The 21,521-nt window shown below is 40.0% G+C and overlaps 2 protein-coding genes and 1 long non-coding RNA gene across 5 annotated transcripts; 1 reads left to right on the top strand and 2 right to left on the bottom strand.

Annotated features, from left to right (window-relative positions):
• Positions 1-1,633: 1,633 nt before the first annotated feature.
• klb (klotho beta) lies at positions 1,634-8,764 on the bottom strand. The gene is made up of 6 exons (XM_088431286.1): positions 8,027-8,764; positions 6,813-7,326; positions 5,641-5,909; positions 5,295-5,551; positions 3,598-4,523; positions 1,634-2,208 (listed from the first exon to the last, which is right to left on the bottom strand). Exons 1-6 carry the CDS (start codon positions 8,762-8,764, stop codon positions 1,814-1,816), a joined length of 3,099 nt encoding a protein of 1,032 aa, XP_088287412.1. The 3' UTR covers positions 1,634-1,813.
• Positions 3,190-5,503, top strand: LOC148413744 (uncharacterized). Its single transcript, XR_015867588.1, has 3 exons — positions 3,190-3,825; positions 3,928-3,988; positions 4,052-5,503. It is a non-coding gene; the product is annotated as an uncharacterized LOC148413744 (long non-coding RNA).
• Positions 8,765-11,368: 2,604 nt separating the features above from the next.
• On the bottom strand, positions 11,369-21,304 carry lamp2 (lysosomal-associated membrane protein 2). 3 transcript variants are annotated; one of them, XM_088431705.1, is made up of 9 exons: positions 21,157-21,304; positions 19,356-19,471; positions 18,327-18,537; positions 17,422-17,583; positions 17,139-17,356; positions 16,940-17,059; positions 16,551-16,605; positions 16,290-16,460; positions 11,369-13,353 (listed from the first exon to the last, which is right to left on the bottom strand). In XM_088431705.1, the coding sequence occupies exons 1-9, from the start codon at positions 21,200-21,202 to the stop codon at positions 13,211-13,213; spliced, it is 1,242 nt and encodes a 413-aa protein (XP_088287831.1). In that variant the 5' UTR covers positions 21,203-21,304; the 3' UTR covers positions 11,369-13,210. The 3 variants fall into 3 exon arrangements, with proteins under 3 accessions (XP_088287831.1, XP_088287832.1, XP_088287833.1); XM_088431706.1 differs by having other exon boundaries at positions 11,369-12,214; XM_088431707.1 differs by lacking the exon at positions 11,369-13,353 and adding an exon at positions 13,477-15,774.
• Between the last annotated feature and the right edge of the window lie 217 nt (positions 21,305-21,521).

Here is a 21,521-nt window from a genome sequence, read left to right as displayed (position 1 = left end):
GCTTCCTAAACGTCTCTCGTCATTGGTTAATTACTGCGTGACGTATTTTGTGTGGCTCTAATAATAATAGTAATAAAAATAATTATAATAATGATAATTTAGCATCCCCATATCATGGGCCGAATTAAATTGCTTATCAAGGTTTCACTAAGTTAATTCATTGTAAATACACGAATAGAATAGAATTGAATAGAGGGTCGGGAATTAATTAAAATAAATAAATAATAAAATAGTAAACGTTTCTATTCAGCGAACCCAATTTTGAAAGTAAAACGAAATTTGGTTCGCTGCTCCGATTGGCACATATTAAAAAAAATACGGAATGAATAGAATACATATAGAATTAAAAAAAACATGGTTTCATAGAGTGGAATTGTTATTTTCAGTGTGTTTTTGTTTTTATGTTATTCAGAGCGTTAATAGCTCTGGGGACCTTTTCCCTGGTTTCTTATTTATGTTATTCAGAGCGTTAATAGCTCTGGGGACCTTTTCCCTGGTTTCTTTTCTATCTATGGTTTCTTTTCTATCTATCTATCTATCTATCTATCTATCTATCTATCTATCTATCTATCTATCTATCTATCTATCTATCTATCTATCTATCTATCTATCTATCTATCTATCTATCTATCTATCCATCCATCCATCCATCCATCCATCCATCCATCCATCCATCCATCCATTCATCCATCCATCCATCTAATAAATCTAAACATAATAAATATACATCTCATAAAAAGCTAAATTAAGTTGTTTAATTTTTCCCACAAAATGATCATATCTCCTTCAATTCTGCAGTGACCCATATTCAGTGTATTGAAATAATGATGGATCCATAGGATTGGTGAAAGAGCAATAATTTTTTTCTGCCTGTCAATATATGTCAAAGGTACACTGTTGCTCAAAGGGAAATGTAATAATTTGCAGACCAATCAAGTCAAATTAGATAATTTCCAGCAGCAAGTCTATTTTCCTGGCACTTGCCCCAATTCTTGATGTACTGTTTATTTAGTCGAACACAAAACTATTTTGTTGAATGAATGGCAACAAGTGGATATGCAGGTTCATTGTATTTTCTACCGTCTATGTATATGATTAAGTATTTCATTTTTTGCCTGCCTGTATAGGTTTCTGTTTATCAATTAATTTGAGTTCATTTTTAAATAGTATCTCTCATTTATGCCTAACTCCCATCATAAATTCTGTTATTTCAACATCGGAAACCCTCAAAAAGAGCTGTTAGTATGAATTCCGCCAGGAGGCGACATTCTCACACTTTGTCACGCATAAAAATCTGATTTATTGGTAGTCAGCATGGCAAATACTGGCTGCCATGTGCAAGACTGCAATGAGTTCAAAGTAATGTTAGGGCCTCGTCTGCTCTTTTTGATGAAGCCATCCCTTACACAAGTGAGATTTTTATTTTGCAAACAATGGAGTATGAATCTGCTGGTTTTGGTTTGGATAAGGCCTTAACCACGTAAACCTAGCCGCTGTACCTCAAAAACTTTATCACATGACCACAAAAAAGCAACTATATTACATTTTACATTCAACTTGTAATAAAAATTTACCTTAACATGAATTTTAAAAGTACAACTTTATTCTTGATATATTATGCTTTATACTGGAAAGATGCCTTTATTTTCTCAGGATATTGAACAATACCATGTTCCCCAGCATTTTAAGTAATTTACTCATTTTTTTTGCAGACTCCCAGGGGTCAGTTTTAAAACTTCTCTACTATTATATGGTATATATTTTATGTGTCAGTCCTGTGTTCAACATTTGACAGTGGGCCTGCACAAGCCCACTACCGCACCCTTCCTCTTCTTCTTCTGCTCATTATGCTCACTCTACTCCTCCGCCCCTTCATGTACTTTCTCCTTGTGATGATAGTGGAGAATACCAATGCAATGAGAATAACACCTGTGAGCATAAGGCAGCAGCTGAAGACAGTCAGTGCCTTATTCTTGGAGACCCATGCGCATAAGGAACACACTGGGCGGACCTCACTGGAGCGGCATGCGTGCGTAGTGGCGTCTTTGGGGAAACCGCTCTGAGTGATGATTTGTCTGTAGAAGTCAATGGAGGCCTTTGCTTTGGATTGGCGGTGGGTTGAGCTAAAAAGACCATACTGAGGTATATTATCATCCTGCAGCTTCCACACGTAAAAACCCTGCAGATTGACTCCATCCAACTGGCGCGCTAAAGAAACATGAAGAGAAACATATATTAATTTATCATCATTTTCCTCCTGCATCTAGTTTGTCTTTATGTAAAGCTACTATGATTTGCTGGTGCAATGTAGGCGGACAAATGGCTATAAAGGGCAAGGAATGAAAACTATCTAATTCATCTCGGCATTGTTTCTCTGCCCTCCTACTTTTTATCATCTTTATTGTTCCTTGGGAGTTTATAGGAGGCGGCAATATAGCCATAAAATCTATATTGCTTGTCGAGCTTTGCCTGGGCGGTGTCAACATCATTCTAATCCATGCTGAAAAGTACATTACACAGGAGTGAGAATGAACATTACTCCTTGCAACAGAAAACATTTCGTAAAGCAATCGTTCCAAAACTTGTTATCTCCACTAAGCGCCGCCATACTTAGTTCTCCACCATTAGGACAGTTTGGTATCAAATATGCTTTTTTCTTTTAAAATAATTACTAGTACTAATAATTACCTCCAAAGATCCCCATATAGTAAGGTGTATCTGTGGTGCTCAGAGGGAAAATTACCTATGGTTTATCAAGAAAAACTTAATCTAAAAGTGTTTTAAATACTCAAGCTATTATAACCTCGCTTAATACAACAGGTGAAACCAAAAACACTTTTACATGCAATTTTTCTTGATAAACCATGCATATTTTTCCTTCTTAGACTCGCTAGTACAGTTAAAATCATATTTTGTGGCAAGGCAAAAAAAGAGAAAGCTGTTCAAGTATACAGTACATATTTCTGCAAGACACCAAAGTCCAAGGCGCTACAAGGTTCAAAGATTTATTTCAACCTGCCTGCTGGGTGGGAGGCATAGTCCTAATGCCTGTGAAAATATTACTGAAAGTATGCTAGCTAAATTCTCAATACTTTGACTTGAAAAGTGTCAATACGTAGTCTCTGGAAAACTGAGAGACTGACTCATATTCCCCAGAATCTGATGAACGTGAGAAAATGCTACAGTTTGAATGGGCAACATTGGAAGGAAAACTCTTGTTCTGTCAATGATGCTGTGTCTCTTGCCTGCCCCTGCTGGCAAGGATGATTCTGCTCATGCTGTCTTTCCAAGAAATAACCATACAAACTTGCTTTAATTCAACTAGCAAAACCACAGGTACACTTTAACTCAACATTATGGTCTGTTTTACAGTAATGTTTACCTGAGAGTGGCAAATAACTCAAGGCAAGCATGTTTTGGTCTTATTTTTGAGTCAGAGCTTCTGAAGAAAGTTCTACTCATAGTTAATTTTGCGAATTTTACCAAAGGATCACTTGTAATAATGTATGTTGGAGGGGTATAAGTTCTTTTTTTCAGTTTTCTATGGCAGTTGATCACCCATCATAAAGGGGGTTTGTGTGAAAAACAAAATCTGACCTTTAAGAGCTTCCTGCAGGTAACTTTTTAGATAGTGTTGCCTCATTTTATCCTGAACCGGAGCCTGGTCATCAATGCCACTCGCTGTGATAATGATAGGTCGTGCCCGTCCATATCGTTCAGTCACCCAGCTCAGGATCTTTCGCAGCCCCCAAGGAACAAGAGCTTGGCCCAGACTGGAGGAGGGCCAGGTGGGATCGGAGAGGATGAGACACTCATGACTTCCAGGTTGGTTTTGCTGTGCATTATTTGGAAAGGGTGACACCAGGCGGGTGGTGAAATGATTCAGTGCGATGAAACTTAATGCACCTTTGAGCTCCTCCTTTTCAGTTTTGCTAAATGTTGGAAGAGGGGATCCCTCTTTGCCCAGAAGTCGGGCTCGCTCCTTCAGGTAAGCCTTCATTTGTGGTGGGTAGTCTCCTCTACCAGTCTTCTCCTCATCTCCGGTCATCAGCAATGGGTCCAGGAAGCGAGCGAGTTCAAAAAGAAGGAATCTCTCTACCGCTGCTGCATGTGACTCGAGGTGGAAGGGGTTCGCAGGTTCAGCCCAGTCAGCGTGTAGCGCCAGTGATACCATAGCTCCCCGCTGATGAGAGAAGTTCCTCTCATGGAGCCGCCAGGCTTTCGCGTGAGCCAAAAGGAGGTTATGGGCAGCCCGGTGCTGCTGATTCGCATCGGAATAAATATCTGTCAGTCTATTAGGTTCATTCACCGTGATCCAGTAACGGACCCAAGGGCCGAGCTCCTGGTAGCAAAGTGATGCATATTCCTGGAAGGCCTCCACTGTGCTGTAGTTGAGCCACCCCCCAGCGGCGTGCAGAGCGCCGGGCAAGCCCAGATGTGGAGCTTTGTGCGTCGGGTAATAGAGGATTACAAGAGCCTCCAGATCCAGTTTCTTTAGCTCAGTGAGGATGCAGCGGTAGTACCTTTCAAACATATGTTACAATACAGAGCAAGGTTAGTTTATCTTTTGCATGAAAGCAAGTTATAAACTAGTCTGTTTTTTTTAAAAAATAAACAAATAAAAAGAGAGAGATATGCAACTTTTTGATACATTTTTTGCATGAATTATAAACATTACAGCTGCACTCAATTTGACCTCTGGTTTTGAAACTCACATGTTCAACATTTAGTTAGGTAGTTAATTAGTGAACTCAACCTGAACCAAAGATGGAAAATAGTCTCCAATCGACTCAAAACATCTCAGTCATAGCTGTCAAAGTGGGCTAGTTCCAGAACTGGCTGTTCTCTGGCATTGTATCCCAAACAAAAGACAAAGACTGGTACACATATTTCTGGGTTGTGCTATTGTTGTCACAGGTACAATATGGTCCAGAATAGAGAGGTGCCTATGTAGTGGCCATGTTGGCAGGGGCGACTTTCTCATCAATGTAAATGCCATGTCAGCAGAGGCAAAAAGTCATGGAAAGCGTTGACATTAGCTTAGTATTTTTATAGCAGTTTTAAACGAAGCATATCATATCTACCTATTCATATCAATTTAATTCCGGTTGTGATGGAGGTGAAAAAAGGAAGTACACTAACATAAGCAACCAGCTGCATGCTAGTCCCCCATCCCAAGCGCCAATGAGGTACAGTATGTACATTTGAAAATAATATAAATAATAATATATAAATAAAATAACACTAAAAGAGAATTTGTGATCCAATTGTATTTATTTTTTCTGTATTTTTACCTCAGTGCTTCGAAATTCACACTCGACCGGTCCCCATGTGGTAAAATCATAGACCAGTTCAGAGCAAAGCGGTAGTGAGTTGCCCCAGTAGATGCAAACAGGTAAAGATGACTACGGATGGCCAGATAGTCTGTGCACTGGGAACGATTAGTATGAAGCTTTACTCCTGGGATCACACGCAATGATCCATCACCTGTCCAGTTCCAACTGTACACATTAGGATCTGTGAATTGGGGGGAGAAGGGGTAAAAGCGGGCCTAACAAGGGAAAAGAGAGAGAAAAGATGAAGATGGATAAATGAAAGAAGCTGCATTTGTTTCAATTCATTCTTTCTGAATGCACTTACCTGCAAGGTGGAGTCTGCAATGCCCCAGTGAAAATCACAGGGAAAACGACCGCTAACCTCCCTGGTGGGCGCCGCTTGGGGGAACCCATTTTCGGAAATAACCCGCTTGTAGTATTGAGCGCTGGTTTTGGGCGTTCTGGTTCGATTAGGGTGAGTGAAGTCAATGTAGAAAAGGCCCCGGCGGACTGAATAGTTGTAGTTCCATTCAAAGCCGTCAACTAGCGACCACGCAGTGTAGCCCAGCAACCGAACCCCATCCAAACGAATAGCTGGAAGGCAAAGCATGGTACTCTTAAGATGAAGTTACATGTGTGTAAAAAGTGCAGTTGTTGAAAAAGGTGAGATTGCTGAAATCAGAACTGGCCCTACTCATGCGATGTCCTCAAACCAGATTTTGAGTTGCGCTCTCGTATCTTTGGTATACAGAATATACATTTAGTGGAAGTCAAATTCCATCGATTTTGTCGTTTTCTCCAATTCCATGATGTGTTGCCCAATTAAAAAAATAATGAAGTACCACATTTTTTTAAACAACTTTAATTTGATTTACATGTTGTCTGTTATGTATGTATAATAAACAATTATATACACAAAATATATGTGTGGCAGTGCTAAATTAGCGACTATCGTCATTATTATAAATTTGTCATTGTCATTTAAATACTGTATGTATAAATATATGACTATGTATAGAATGTATTTTAACATTGTTTTTAAAAGAATTAACGTCCTTAGATAGCTGAAATATCTAATACCTGCAAGACAATGATTCACCATTAAAAACAGGGCTAACTTTAGGTAAAAGGCTTTGTTGCTGTGCTACCATTTTAAGCAATATTCATTAGTCATTATATTTAAATGTGTTTTAGCTTTTTATTTTAAGAGTTAAAACTAGTTTTAAGGTAATTATTTTAAAGTTGTGGGTTTTTTTGTACCCTTCACCTATATTGCCTAAAGGGTGATCCAGCCGTGGTTGAACTTGAGACATGCATGACTTTCCTTGAAGGAACACTCAAGAACTCCTACTCTGACTACTACTTAAAATAATAATAACGATAATGATAATTTTTTGCACAGCTTTTTGATATGCAAAGATACACAAGAAATAACTAAAATAGCAACATTGTTCGTAACATCTTGATGAATGGAGAGGATTCAGTTTAAATGTTTACCTTGCAATACATGGTTGATAAACCTCTTCATCAAGTAAATGGCCACTGTGTCCACTTTTCCCACGCTTGCTTCAGAGAACCATCCACCCTCCACCACCAGAACTTGCAAGTCCCCATACTCCAACTTTATCCAGCCCAGGATGCGCCTCAGATCTGGAGACACAGCCTGGCCAAAGTGGGGCAGGTTGCGGCCCAAGCGGAAGTTGTTTGGTCCGAAGGACAGGGCAAAGAAGTCGGCCGTGTTCCGCACCCACAGCTTCTCCTCATTAGAGAATACAGGCAGGAGGATACCGTGCTTGATTTTCAATGACGATGGGTAATCTCCATCACCTAAAATTGGTTTGGCGAACCAGCCAAGAACCGCTTCCATTGACTGCTGGCACAGATCGACACCGGTGGTTGTGGACTGGCCTGTTTGGGATTCAACCCAGTGGGAGCCCAAAACAATAGAAAGCTTACCCTTCTGAGTAGGGCGGTAGTGGGTATTATAGGTGTGCCAGGCTTTGGCGTGTGCCTAGTAATCACAGAAAAAACACAACATGATTTTACCTACATAATCATTCTCAGTTAAATTGCAACGTTGTGAGAAATCATTGCAAATTTTGGAAATGTCCTTTCTTTTATAATGTTCATCCTGTCTTATATGTGAGTCTGTAGTACAGGTTTGTGTGGAAAGCTTATCGCCACAAAATAGCAAAAAAAGTAAGCCACAATACATCAAGGGACGATTGAATATTCAGATTTATTACATATCAATATATTCCAGAGAGAATCTAGTTGTTGTTTTTTCAATGCATCTATGTGCAGGTAGTTTGTAACGATTAGAGAGGTGGGGGGATGGGGGGCTGCATCCCCATGAGCTAGGATCGCCTCTGGCAGAGACCTGAGTAACAGATGGGGTTGTCATACACTCGACCTAACAGGTACACGATAATGATCTGTTTCTCATATAAGTGTCAACACACACCAGCTGTATAGCGTGCAAAACGGCGAAAACATGAGCAATTATTATTGAGGCATATCTCCAAGACTTCCTGTCACACACTGTACAGACATGGTGGACTTTAGACCTCCATGTCTTGTAAAACGTCCTGTTTATTGACAAGAAAATACCAAAAAGATTTGAATAAATATCAACATATTGGTGCTTTTACTGACAAAGAGAAGATGAAAAGAAGTCGTTTGCATCCAAGCACACACGATGACAGACTTACCTTGATCAAATTGTGAGCCACAACGAGAGAGGCAGCGAGACCACCTGTTTCCCCAGGGGCATGCACCCCCGTGCCATACCCTTGTACAGCTACCAGGTATGGGTTATGCATTGTAAGCCAGTATCTAACACGGTCACCAAATGTTTGGAAGCAAAAGGAAGCGTAGTCCTCAAACAATCCAATCAGTGTGTCATTTTTCCACCCTCCATACACATCCTGCAGGACAAGCGGCAGGTCCCAGTGATGGATGGTAACAATGGGCTCTATTTGCTTTTCCACGAGCCTGTTTATGAGGCGGTTGTAGTGCTGCACTGCAGGCTCACTGGGAGGACCTGTGGCATTCCCATCAGGGAATAGTCTGGGCCATGAGAGGGAAAATGAGTAGGAATTCACCCCCAGATATTCAAGCGCCTGTACATCTTCTTCCCAGCGAAGATAGCTATCGCTGGTCACATTGTCCGTCTTAGATTGGGTGAAATGGTCCCAGATGGATGCACCCTTTCCATCCTGGTCCCAGGATCCTTCAGTCTGGAAGGCGGACGTTCCAGACCCCCAGAGGAATCCTGAAGGGAAAGTATCATGAAGAAAGGATTGTTCGAGACTGATAGCGACCGGCTTGGGTTCCTGCCACATCTTTCTGCCATCACCAATGAAGCCGGCCACTTGGTGACAACTGCTCAGCAGCCACAAGGAAAGTAAGAGGCACTGAAAGATGGGATGCAGTGGATAGTTAAGCATGCTGAAGGTTTCTGTTTCTTGTTTCAGAAATCCACATGAAGGCCTAAGTAGTCTCAATAAGAAATAATGCTCTTTTGGGGAGAAGTCGATCCATGTTGTTGTTGGATGAAGGAGAAATGACCACAGCCCAGGAGAGGAATATGTGAAGCGGCGTGATCCTTGCAAACCTGGCAAAACTTCCCTATCTTCCCTCTCAGTGCTTTTGTGCGGCCACTCTGCCCCGCCCTCCCCACCTCATGTTCACACATACAAAGGTTGACTGATAATCAGCCACCTAGCTTGTGTCACCGCGAGGGCTTAACAGCTCACCTAAAAGTGTATCGCCACATCAGGCCGCTCAAAAAATATTAAGGGCAGTTCAGCACTTTGACGTACACTGTTCTCTAGCTATATCGCGGTTCCGTTATTGAGGCTATTCATTTATGACCGTAACTTTTTTCTATTGCAGATTTATAGTGCAATTCGTCTTGCATAATTTCTTCCTTCAGACTACCAGACCAGTAAAAAATATATTTTATTTATTAAAAAAAATCAATGGATTTTTATTTCTATTGTAGCTTTACCTTGCTGTTTTCTTGATATTGTTCCTCATTCTTAGCTAGACGAGGCAAAATCAATTGTATATTTTTTTTGACAAATGATACAAAAAAGGAAAAAAAAAAACAACTAAAAAACGTCAACCTATTTCATGTATTACGTTTACTGCATGTATTTTTTGGAGCATAACCCCGACAATAAAGAAGAGACCACTGTACATCCCTAAAATACAAGTCGTACTTTGAGATACTAGCTTAATTGCTTATGCTCGTAACACAAATATCAATTCACCTTTTCCCTTTGATATAACTGGATATGTCATTAGCAGCGGGATCTACGCTCACTTCAAAAATTGCAATTTATTAATACGTTCATTAATTTGTTGTGGGAGGTTGTAGCAGATTAATGCCATTTTTATTCATTTCCACTGAGAAAGATTATTTGGAACACAAGTCAAGTGATTTAAGAGAGCGGTCCCAGAACGATAACGTTTGTTTCTCAGGGTGTTACTATATGCTATAAAGTGGACTGTTGCATTCTGAACTTTCTTAACTAAACTTTACTGTTATTATGTTAGTGCTATTCGCGGGTCACCAGAAAGTCTTGAGTTAAATCGCAAATATGAGCATCAATCAATTCACACTGTATGTGATGCCTTCAGGGACATTTATTAAGGAAGGCAAGGAGCGTAAATAGGATTTTTACAGCAACTTGATGACAAACTATACTTCATCTGACATCTTATGGCCAGAAGGCACTGAAAAACGCTCGCAGTGTTCTTCCCAGATTCAATAAAAGCATGACGGGTGAGAACAAGGTTAACAGCTCATATAACTTTATTTAATTCTGCTCTATTTTTTCAGTCAGTAACCCAGACTCACATTGCTGGAAAGTGCATGTGTGTTTCAATGTCCGCCTATCTATATTCGTCGCTGTCTTTAATTAAGCCTTCAGGTCAGTGCAGCTTTCTCATTAAGGCAGTGTGTGTAGGTGTGTAGAGCAAACAGTGTCGTTGCTTGGGAAACACTGGGACCGTGCTGTGAGTTGGACAGCTGCCACTATTAGTTCATAAATAGAGCAACAAAGTTAAAATATACACACGCACTTATTACACAGCATTATTTATACATACATACACAATATTTTAATATTGTAAGTACATATGTAGGTATTAAGTATTATATGTATGATACAGAAATGTGTAGGCATTAAATTCATTATTTGCATCCAGATAAGCGTAATACTACTCTTCAGCAGTGTCAGGAAAGCATTAACTTAAAATACGAATGTGTTTTTGGTTGTAGTTGGCTTTGCAATTGTGTTCAACCGCACTGCATCATATGATGCCTTTCCCCCTACCCCACCCCCCTCCAGTCACTACAGCTCTATTGGACGACCTTTCGAACGGCTGCTGCCATCTTTTGCCAAAGAGTGGTATTAATCATGAAGATGACCCATCCATTTGTTTTTAACTTTTTTTAAAACTAACATTGAAATATTTTGATTATGTTTTATGGGGCAATCCAATACTTAAAATGCTATCAGTGTGGGAAATTTTAAGTATTGCCTCTTTTTTTAAGTCAAGATAGACACAGTCGAGTAGAATGAAACCCCATCCATTCTGCTTTTTCAGGACATTATTGATGAAACTGGAAAATATTTAATTCTCTCATTGATGCACTGAAGACATTATCTGCGACACTTAACTCTCCAAGAATAATCTGAAATCCTCTTCCACAGTCAAGTAGTACAAGAAAAAGTAACATGTAAACCAAGTTTACCAAGTTACCTCACTAGTTGTCAGTGGTTCAATCATCCTACCGTTCGTCTTTGTAATACCATACTTTTGAGTATATTTAATTAGGTAGAATGTCTTAAGAGCACAAATGGTAGCTAACCTCAATATTTCCTTGTGTCATGGCCACTTGTTCCCAGATTTTTTGTTCCAATGTCATAAACTTTTAACACGTTGTAAACCAGCTCATCAAATGGGCAGTTTGAACTCAAAGGTTGCCAGTCGCAAGATCTCAGGCAGCAAAAGATAAAACAAACAACAGTGCTACAAAACAAGAACCAAACTTTCATTTATTTAATTAGTCACCCTAACCCCCACCACACATAGGTTGATCATCACATAACTTTCCTCTCGAGCAAAGCAACTGAATTTGGCTAACGGAAAGGCACAAGACAAGTCTGGCGGGCCATTCGAGGTTGACTGCTGTGCAACTGTAATGAGTCTGTTAAAAACGTGCCTTGGTGAAAAGAATGGTTGCATACGTTAAGAAAAATATCCATGTTGAGACATTTTTTAAGCGTAAACTAACATCCATTACATAATTTCCACCAAAATGTAATAGCAGTGCTGGTAAAGTGTGTGTCTCATTCAACAATTCATTTCAATATTGTGTGCATGAAGGGGAGGGGGCATTTTCTGGCATACAGGTTGATGTGCTATAGCTTGCGTGTACATTCAAGTCATTCACCAACAAAACTTTTCATTCTATACAAGAGATTAATCAATTTCTAATATTGTAAAGGGAAGAGAGGTCTGGGAGGGGAGGTGGACATGCAGTCTTGAATCAAATGATGTAAGTTTCATTTGAGATGGCTCGACTTAGTCATTGGAAAAGAAAGAGAAAGAGACAACCAGTGCAGTGCGGAGGTAGCTGGGATGCGCAGGGGCATAAGGTCAATGTTACTTTAGAAGGGCAGAGTGATTAAGAAAAAATAAATAAAAATTGGGAATATTTGGAGGGGCTGAAGCAGAACTTTATACAGACTGGTAACCAGTACGACTCTTCCTTCGGCCAATCAGGTAAGAGAGAAGGACAAGCACGATTAGGAAGCTGAGGGCAACACCCACCGCAATGGGCACCAAAAAGCTCAAATCAGAGTCCAGGAAGCACTCCTCGGCTGAGTGGCACACAAAGAAACACAGGCACACACAAACACACAAGAAAGTAAGGTTAGTGCTGTCGGTTAAAGTTCTGGGAGGGCGTGGAGGAAAGCAGAAATGTTAAGAGTCCTCAAAAATTGTTAGAAGTTGAACATATCTGGGCTTGGATGATCAGATTTCCACAAAGAGAATCAAAAATGTCATCATTCAAAAGCAAGAGAATTAAAATGACATTTCCTTCTACACACACTAATATTTGAGAACTCAAAGAGAACTCATTTGATTTTTTCGGGGGAAAAAAAAATCATTGTGAAAAATGCCATATTGCCTCCAAGCTTATTGTGAAGTGGGAATATGACATTTCAACACGAGTGAAGTACTTAATCAGAAGAAACTGCAAAATTGTTGGAAACCAAGACAGTTTAAGACCCCAAACTCACTCAACGTTCTAATTTTGTTTTCACTGCAACTTAAAGTAAAAAAAATGAAAACTACATTAGCCCCCCACAAAAGTACTAAATATATTTGCTCACAATAACAACCATGTTAATAACCTAAGCAGTTTTGCAGGTTTCAAGAATACTGTAGTAGTTGGGACATCATTTTTAAAGCTAGATTTTTTTTCAGTGCATTTGGCCATAATATGTGGCCAACAGTTAAAAATATATATATACAAGCAATTTTAAGGTATGCATGGAATTCAAAGGCCAAGTCAATCCCTCAAATGATCAGTCATGCTCACACTGTGCATACAACCCTAAGCATTTGTCATTTTGGTATGACGCAAACATACTTAAAATGTGATGGCAGATGTTTATCACGATTCCAACCAGACATTAAAAATTAGGTCAAGATGCTAAAATAAGTCAAACTAAAAATCCTTGTGTCCAACCTTAATGAGTAGTGTTTCCCATAAGTGGTACAATTCCCCAAAACTCAAATGGTCCATCAAAAGCCAAGAAAGAAATGCACAGGCGAAGAGGAAAGGCTAACGTCACGCAGCGACGCCGACTCTAGAAAGACTCGTAACCACTGGCCATGTTTCGCTTTCTTCCGATGAAGTAGGCCAGCAGAACAATTAGAATGAGAACAAGCAGGGCAACCCCGACAGCTACGGGAACAAGGAAGCTCTCCGAGCCCGTCTGGCAATCCTCCGCTAGACGAGAGTGAAAAAGAGAAGAGGTCAACATCTACATGGAATAAAGTACGGATTAAAAAGTGGAGAACGGGTTAGTGTAAAAGGAAGGTTCTGGAAGTCAAAGAAAACATTTACTCAGGAGCCAGGGCAGCAGCACACTTTTATTTATAATAAATCTCTAGAATACTAAAATGATCAAGTTTGACACTGTATAATCCAGTTTGTGAAAGTAAAACAAAGCAAGGATGTCACACACACACACAAAAATTCCCTTTTGTTTAACATGCAAGACGCCGGGCGAGAAATAATAAATCTGTCGTAGGCTTTGTCATGGAAGCCAATACTTGTACTGAGCAAGGCACTATTCTCTAGCAGTTGATGGAGAGCAAAGCTGAAAAATGTAACAATGCTGCAATGTTTAAGCATTTGCACAAATTCTTCTGGAAAGCAAAGTCCAGGAGCAAATTTGAAAATGCTAACAAAATAATAATTGCTGCCCCAGTTGCAATACACAAAGGCATATTCGGGCCATGCCAAAAGATGATTACGATGCAACTAGCCTTTCGGGGGAGTCTTTGAACCTAAAATTATTCATGATATGACAAATGTTCTTCAATAAAAACACTTCTGCTGAATTCCGTGAATGTTACAACTTTTCTCGCAGCATCGTCTCTTACCTTTGACATGGCCCTAATACTCCTTTATATCAACAAGTGTCACACTAGCTTGTTATCGTCGCAGAAAAGGGGGACCACACACACACACTTTAATGTTCTCCTTAGGCTCTGACATGGCTGCAGCGCATGTCCATAAAAATGTCATCTCGCATGGATTCGAGGAGGAGGAGTTGCTGAACGCCTCCCACACTTACATGGCCAAACCCCAAAGTCAAGTAGGAAGTGATGCAAGTGACAATTCAGAACAAGTGGCAGATCGGGAAAACAGACTACTGCCACTTAAGGTGTTCTGTGAATCTGTACCTTCGATAACAATTTGTCATGGGCACATGTTAAACATTAATTTGGGAGCGCCTGCAGCCTTCAGAGCCTGGATCACAAAACATAAATCATGTGACACAATTTCCAAAGACAAAGTGCATTTAGATGAAAACCTCAAATGGAACAATTTCATCCCTTTTCAGAACCTAGTGTCTCAAACAATTGTTGAAGAAAAGACTACTGATTGATTATTCTGACTTGTGCAAAGTGTTACAGACCCTTTGAGCAGAAAACGTTGTGACATGTCTCCGCTTGGGACCGATGAGTGATTGAGTTGGTTGTGCTCGACATGTCACAATGCCTTCTGAGGGGGAATAAAAAAAAAAAAAAAAAAAAAAAAAAAAAAAGTATCTAATGTTTCTCCTGCTCTGCAGGGGCAAACATTGGTTTAAGCTTCCTTTACACGCGTTCCTAAGTGGTGCACACCTTCACACTTTGGTGAATGATTTAGCTCAGCTACCTTCGTTTTTGTCACTTGGGTGAAGGATTGCATCAGGGTCCTGAGAAATTTTCAATTCATTAAATCTATAGCAGGGGTGGGGAAACCTTTTTTGCCTTTTTTTTTCTTATTTAGAAAGTCACTACACTTCGAACATCTGTGGGTTTAATTTTTGGGAGTTTTTTTCCATAAAAAAAAAAAAAAGCAACAACTCCTTTCACGGTTTGTTTGTAGAATTGCATGGCAGGTCATATAGGTTTCCTACTCCTGGAATATTGGGATGAAAATGACAAAATCAAAGTAAATCAAAGTGAAATTACATAATGTGCAAGAGATGGAATCAATGGAGTGTCGGCAGAGCAAATGCAAAATCGAAACGGTGTAGTTGAAGATGGTCATTTTGTTCAAATTGGCACAGTTAAAAATATTTCATGTGTAATGGCTCCATTGAAAATGAACATAACATGAATGTTCTTTTATAGTATTCTAAATTGGGTTAGTGAGATATTTCTCTAGTATGCTCTCTGGCGTGTTTACATTTGTTTGGAGCCAAACAAAGATGGATTTTGCATTTGCTCCTTCAAAAAAAAAAAAAAAAAAGACAAAAGAAAACCCCAAACAAATGGTAAAACTGAAACGCACACACAAACACAGGGAGCAGACAAGTTTGGTCCTTGAAGAAAATATAACTACCACATTATTGTCCCTGCAAACTTTCAGAAATGTTCCGAGTGCACGTTTTAAATTCACATTTCTGATTTTAACACAAAAGATTTGAATTGTCAAGAGTCGATCAAATTCATCGCAAATAAATCCAAGGACCAGACTTGGGTTGTCCCCTGTCATATTTCGCGACTGATTTTCAAAGGGTCTGATATCCAACATAGGACTTTCTTCGACCGATCACGTATGCAATCACTACAATGAGAATCAAGCCGGCCAGAGCAGCGCCAACAATGATTGGAATTAAGATGCTGGTGTCGTCCAACGCACACTCATGGGCTGCAGACGAAAAGAGAGTCAGTCAACAACAAATTTTTGCCCTGTTTGCACTCAACTCATATTATCCGCTTCCTATAAATGTTTTCCCAAGAAGTAACAGGGATTTCTAAACTTGTTTTGTTTTCGTTTGTTTAAAAGAATCATGGCAGTATTACTGGGGGGAATCAGATATTTTCTGATTCCGACCTGAAGCTAACCAGATTGGATGCTTCCTGAAAAAACTATACATTCCTTCCTCCCAAAAAGCAGAATCTTTGTTTTAAATCATGAAGAAGAACAGTGCTGTATTAAAATAAAAACATGATAAAGAGAATGTAAAGAGTTAACTTAAAGTTTAAAGACCTTTTTACCTGTACTAGCTCAGTAGGCGAGTTTTGCATGACAACATTAGGGTTGGGCAGTATTACATGGATATGTATCTAAAAACTATAAATTTCAACATATTGGAAAAAACTGCTTTGTTGTGTTTTACAGTGAAAGCGATAGTATCAAGGTAAGTAAGTGAAAGAGGTTACCTGTACTGAAGACACCCTTCTCCACAGCAAAAGGCTGTACTTGAAGGTTGAAGGTGAAGAGGTTGAGCTGGGTTGTGATGGTGTAGTTTTGCTCCTTGTTGCACATGTACGAGGTGCCTACCGCCGCCTCCCACAGACTTAAGTTGCTATTACCTTCAGCGAAGATCACACCTTGAAACAACCACACAAACCGACATTAGCCTGTTTCTGCTTGGAGAATGGGCTCAGTATGTTTGGGGAAAACAAAACTACTTTGGTTACCAGAACTCAGTTTCGTGGTGACATTCACAGCCTGAAGGCGGAATTTTTTGGTGTCCTATTGGGAAACATGAGAATTCGGCTCAAAAACAAGAAACAACATGCGTCAGCAGGATGAATAATCACCTTGGAATTGCTACATGACAAAACTTATAAACAAACCCTAAAGATATGCAATTTACTGTTGCAAATGCACAACATTTGGAGGGGAACCCTTCAAAAAATGCCTCCTACAAAACAACTATTAACCACCAAGCGCCAATCAAGCGTGAACAAATCAGATGAGCAAAGTCTCTTGACCAACTCTTGTATTGGTAATGCAGGTGTAGGTGGAGCTCATGTTGCGACCCCAGAGATTAGACACAGTATCATAAGAATAGTCAAGGACTCACCTTGATGAAAGTGAGTGCGATGGTCATGCCGTTGGACACCAAAACCAGCTCACTTGTGTTGACTCCACACAATCCAGAAACTTTGGTCACGTTAGGGTCCAAGTTGATCTCCTGATACTTCTAAAAGAAGAACAATAACAAAACTCAAAGTAGTGGCATTCCATTTGCAAAGTTCAGTATTTGACGGGATCACACATACCCCATCTTGCTCTACACCAATCCGCAGGGCAAAGTTCGCCAACAGACAAGCAGTGCTGTTCTCATCCTTTTTGATGACAAACTTCCCAGTGGTGGGTGTGGGCAGGGTGGGCGCAGGGGTGGTTGGAGTGGGCGTGCTGGCGGTTGTATTTGTCACTGGAATCACTGTGGTGGGAGAGACAGTGGGGGTGGTTGGCAGGTCGGCGGAACAGCTGGTCACTGTAAAGAGAGGGAGGCTGTCAGAAGGAGAATGTCATTCGACACCAGGCTGAGACCACCCTTACGGTTTTCGCTCTGAGTGCCATTGCTGATGAACGCCTGGATGAGCACGTTCCAAAGGGTTTGGTTAACAGAGTCGGACTTGATGGTCTCTTCACTCTTGCAAGAGTAGCAGGTGTCCATGCTGATGTCAGTGATGTGAGTGCTCATGTTCACAGAGACAGTCTCTGAAGGTGGGAAAAAGGACGTTACATCATTGAAGCCTCATGAAATCGTGAGCCTTCTATCCAGTTGGTTACAGAAAGGTTCGTCATTGAAGCTTCCTATTGACACACACGTTTGCTGTTTAAAACTAGGGCTGTAAAAAGTCAAATTAAAGCAATTCTTCATTTTGAAAATTGACTGGAAGTCAATCATGAAACCCAAGTTTTACAAGTGTGAGAATTCTAGTTCGGTGATTTCTTGGAAAAATATAAAATTACCTCATTGTACAAGCTCTCATTCCATCCCTACTGTTTGTGATGCTGAGATTAGAATAGATAACAGTTTGTAAACATTGCAGGAAAAATTACACTATACATCACAGCTGTACACATTTTGTTAAGAGAAGTCCTCAGCTGCAGCAAAAAAAGAAAAAAGCCAACCTCCTTTTGTTTACACTTGCACATTAAATACTTAATTTTGTTGCAATCTGCTCATTAAAAAGATTTTTAAAATTGGGAAATTTATATTAGACATTTATACTACAAATTTTGCAAAAAAAAATCTCTGCTATTTTAACATTGGTGAGTTCACTTGACACATTACCAGATGTTTTTATTTTTTTATTTTCCTCTTAGTGTGTCGTTTGCACTCACCACAGAGCCTTGCCTATCATTAACAAGCCTGCACGACGTGTTGCTAATTTGCCAACACCCTACTGCTGAAGGTTTCTCATACGAATCTTTGTGTATAGTCTTGGAGCCATTACCATTAAATGCGGATTTTGGGAAGATGGTAGCGTCACTGAGGTTGTAGGTAAATGTGATTGAATCCGCTTGATATGTTTTCCCGTTGCCGGTGAAGTTCATGCTCCAGGAGTGTCCCGCTCCGAAGTTGAGCTTCAGAGTAGAGCTTGTGCTGTCGCAATCACTTCCGTCAGACGTGACCTCAGAGGGAAGTTCAAATTCGGCCAGCTCATTCTGAGGAATGAAGAAGCATTGAGAATTAAGATGGGTAAACTTGTACCAAAAATCAGGTAGAATGAGTATCCTCCAACCCAAAATGCCTGAGGTCTACATTGTCAAAAATAGTATCTTGTAGTGTGACGGCGTGCTATTTTTCCTCCTCGAGCAGATCACTCATAAACATTGAACCTGTTCAATGTTTACAGTCACAAATCTCTCTATATATATGCCGTTAACACAGAATTCGGTGAATTACAACGTAAAAAAGGAAGAAGAGCCAAATTGGGAGCAACATGAAGCTGCCGCTGTTGTTGAACAAATTGAGGATCAACTACTTTGCGTTAACTGTCAAGAAAGTTTGATTCACAAGTGAGTCATCACCAATAAAAAGAATAATGAGACAAATTTGCAACAACACTATATCTATTGAGTAAATGAAGAAAGCCTAGCTTGTTTTATTCATTCTACTATTGCGACTTGTCACAATTTTCTTCTCTCTCATTTTCAAGCAGTTTATGGCACCATGCTGCCTCTCAAAGGTCAGTCTTGGATGTTGGTGCCATGGAAGACATCTGGTTTGAGCGAGGAGATGTGTCATGTCAGTGTCAGGTAACAGATTTTAATTTTATTTTGGAGGTTCAACTGTGAAAGCAATCCTATTGTTATTTGAGCTGCAGGCCAACAATTCACCAGTGCATGTGACAGGATGTGCACCAGCAAAACACAAAAGAGAATTGCTGACTAGTACAAATCTTGGGAGCAGCACACCTTATTTTTAGAGTTGCTATGTAACGAGTAGAAAATTGCATATTCATTTAAGATGACAAACTTACCTTGTTGTCTGACGTCATGTACGACACAGAGAAGTTGACCATGACATTGGCATAAAGACATAACTTGTCATCTTTGTCTCTGACATTCACCTCAGCCTCATCTGATTGATGGATCACTGAAAAGACAAATACACACATCACTTTCATTTTTATTGGTGAATTTGCAGCCTCAGTAGTTTAAAACACATCCACACCCACACGAAAACACTTTAAGCCCATGTCCCAGCAACAATAACCTAGTATGCGCAGCCTAGGCTTCAACCACACAGTTGGGCATCAGATGTCATCGAAGAATAATAATATAATTAATGATTTGGCATCAAGTCAGGTTATAGGAAAGCAACATGGACACATTTAGACACTTCACACTCATATGTAAAGTCAGCAAATGGATGCACCACGGTAGTAGAAAGTGTGTCAAGATCAGACGGAAAAGTTGGTGCAGTTCATGGTCTTCTAAGACGGGGTTACCATGTTAAAAGAGCAAAAACAAAACAAAATAAAAAACAAGCCATGAACAGTCAACCCAAACCGTGTGGTGAATCAGCAGCACTCCTGGTGCAAGTCATTGTTGTATATCTGTTAGTAAATTAGTTTTCAGGAGTCACAAAAGTAAAAAAAAAAAAAAAAAAAAATCGCGTCAAAGTTGTTATTCTGCTTGACGTTTTTCATAAAAAGCTTTTCTTTGCTCATTGGTCAGAAACTGGTGTTTTAAGTTTTGACCAAACCATGCTGTACTATTGATTACCTAAGAATAGAAAAGGTCAAGAAGCAAATTATTCTGGTGAAAGACAATCAGGTGAAAGAAGAGTACTCTGATTTGGTGTTTGTGTCACCAATGGAGAATAATCTGCAGGTTTTGCGATGTCACTCCAAGGAGCTGGCAATATGGGGATCTGGTGAACAATACACTCTTATTTGTCATCGTGAGTATTCTGCGGAAAATTTTAAGCTAAAAAACATAAAGGCTAATCGTGGAGAGATTCGGCTTCAACTAGCGAGCCCGAAATAAGCCTATCTTTTTTTTCTGCGTTCGCTTCACCGTTGACGTTTGAAACAACGAGCGCGAACATTTGGAAATCGTTTCGGAGTAAACCGCATCTTTCTGAGAGTCGTTATTGCCAAAATGATTGGAACTTTCTAGTCGGCGCTGCACGAGGTCGCCCCGTTGCAAACGCTCAAACCAGGCTAAGTGCTAACAAGCAAGTGCGGTGTATTGTTTTATTATACCTATAACTAAAAAAAAGAACTGATGACAAGTTTGCATTGTGCCCTCCTAAAGGAACTAACCTAACAACAGAGGACAGACGAGCAGTGGTTTAATAATTAACCCAATTTAAGCTTTCAAAACTAGCGTTAGCCATCCATGGCGCTAATGTGACGCTACAGAAGTCACACGAGCAAAGCTACGTTTCACAATCGCCGTCAAATTATAGTTTGGTTATAAACTAGTGTTGTCTTGTAGGTTAAAAACATACACACACATACACGTTAATACGTCAAAGCGTGTAATTTAAACTTGACGCGTCGTCTGCGATACTCGGGTTGCAACGTTGTTGACGTAGACGGCAATTAGCATTGCGCTAACTACACCAGCTGCGTTGATGTTACATTCGTCACAGATGACCACGGCTTCGGGTTTACCCCCGACAACGTATCAAAAATATGTGTATGACTTAAAAAAAACAACAACTCCACGCATTCTGGCTCATCACAATTTCACTACAGCACCAGGCCGACGCTCCTTCCAGGGGTGAATATAATCATGTTAGGAAATGCACATCAAATTAATTTAACTTACCACATCCAAATCCGAAGAGAATCGCAAACGCAACGTATCGAAACATGGTGCCCTGTTGTTTGGCGTTGAAAAACAGAAAAAAAAACTAACAGGAGTCGAGCAGTCGACTGTACTCGACTGATGAGCTGCTGATATGAGGAAATGTGCGTCACATATGTCACATGACGGGCTCCCGGGTCACAGGAACAGGGGGTGTGGTCTTCCCTCACCCAATCCTCATAACGTGTTTTTAATTGCGCCTTGGACATAATTGAAAGCAAGGATGGGAACGAATAAACTGACGTGGAAATCTAAAAACAAAATCTCAAAAGGACTGTAAAGTCTTCCCAAACACAAAATATTTTTGTCACTGGAATCAATGCAGA

This window comes from Hippichthys cyanospilos, chromosome 13 (genome assembly GCF_059441005.1).
Source record: "Hippichthys cyanospilos isolate Australia breed blue-spotted pipefish chromosome 13, RoL_Hcya_1.0, whole genome shotgun sequence".
NCBI classification, from domain to species: domain Eukaryota; kingdom Metazoa; phylum Chordata; class Actinopteri; order Syngnathiformes; family Syngnathidae; genus Hippichthys; species Hippichthys cyanospilos.
The sequence above is the reverse complement of the archived record's forward strand: the minus strand, read 5'-3'. Positions and strand labels throughout refer to the sequence as shown.

Excerpts from the sequence above, each read along its gene's own strand:
- lamp2 (XM_088431705.1), bottom strand. The coding sequence starts at position 21,202 with ATGTTTCGATACGTTGCGTTTGCGATTCTCTTCGGATTTGGATGTG. Across the intron at positions 16,461-16,550 it reads CACCACGAAACTGAGTTCTG|GTGTGATCTTCGCTGAAGGT; the intron begins GTAACCAAAGTA and ends GGTTGTTTCAAG. Across the intron at positions 13,354-16,289 it reads GAAGGGTGTCTTCAGTACAG|CGGAGGATTGCCAGACGGGC; the intron begins GTAACCTCTTTC and ends ACTCTCGTCTAG.
- klb (XM_088431286.1), bottom strand. The coding sequence starts at position 8,764 with ATGCTTAACTATCCACTGCATCCCATCTTTCAGTGCCTCTTACTTTCC. Across the intron at positions 5,910-6,812 it reads TATCAACCATGTATTGCAAG|CTATTCGTTTGGATGGGGTT; the intron begins GTAAACATTTAA and ends TTTGCCTTCCAG. Across the intron at positions 4,524-5,294 it reads GTGAATTTCGAAGCACTGAG|GTACTACCGCTGCATCCTCA; the intron begins GTAAAAATACAG and ends TATGTTTGAAAG.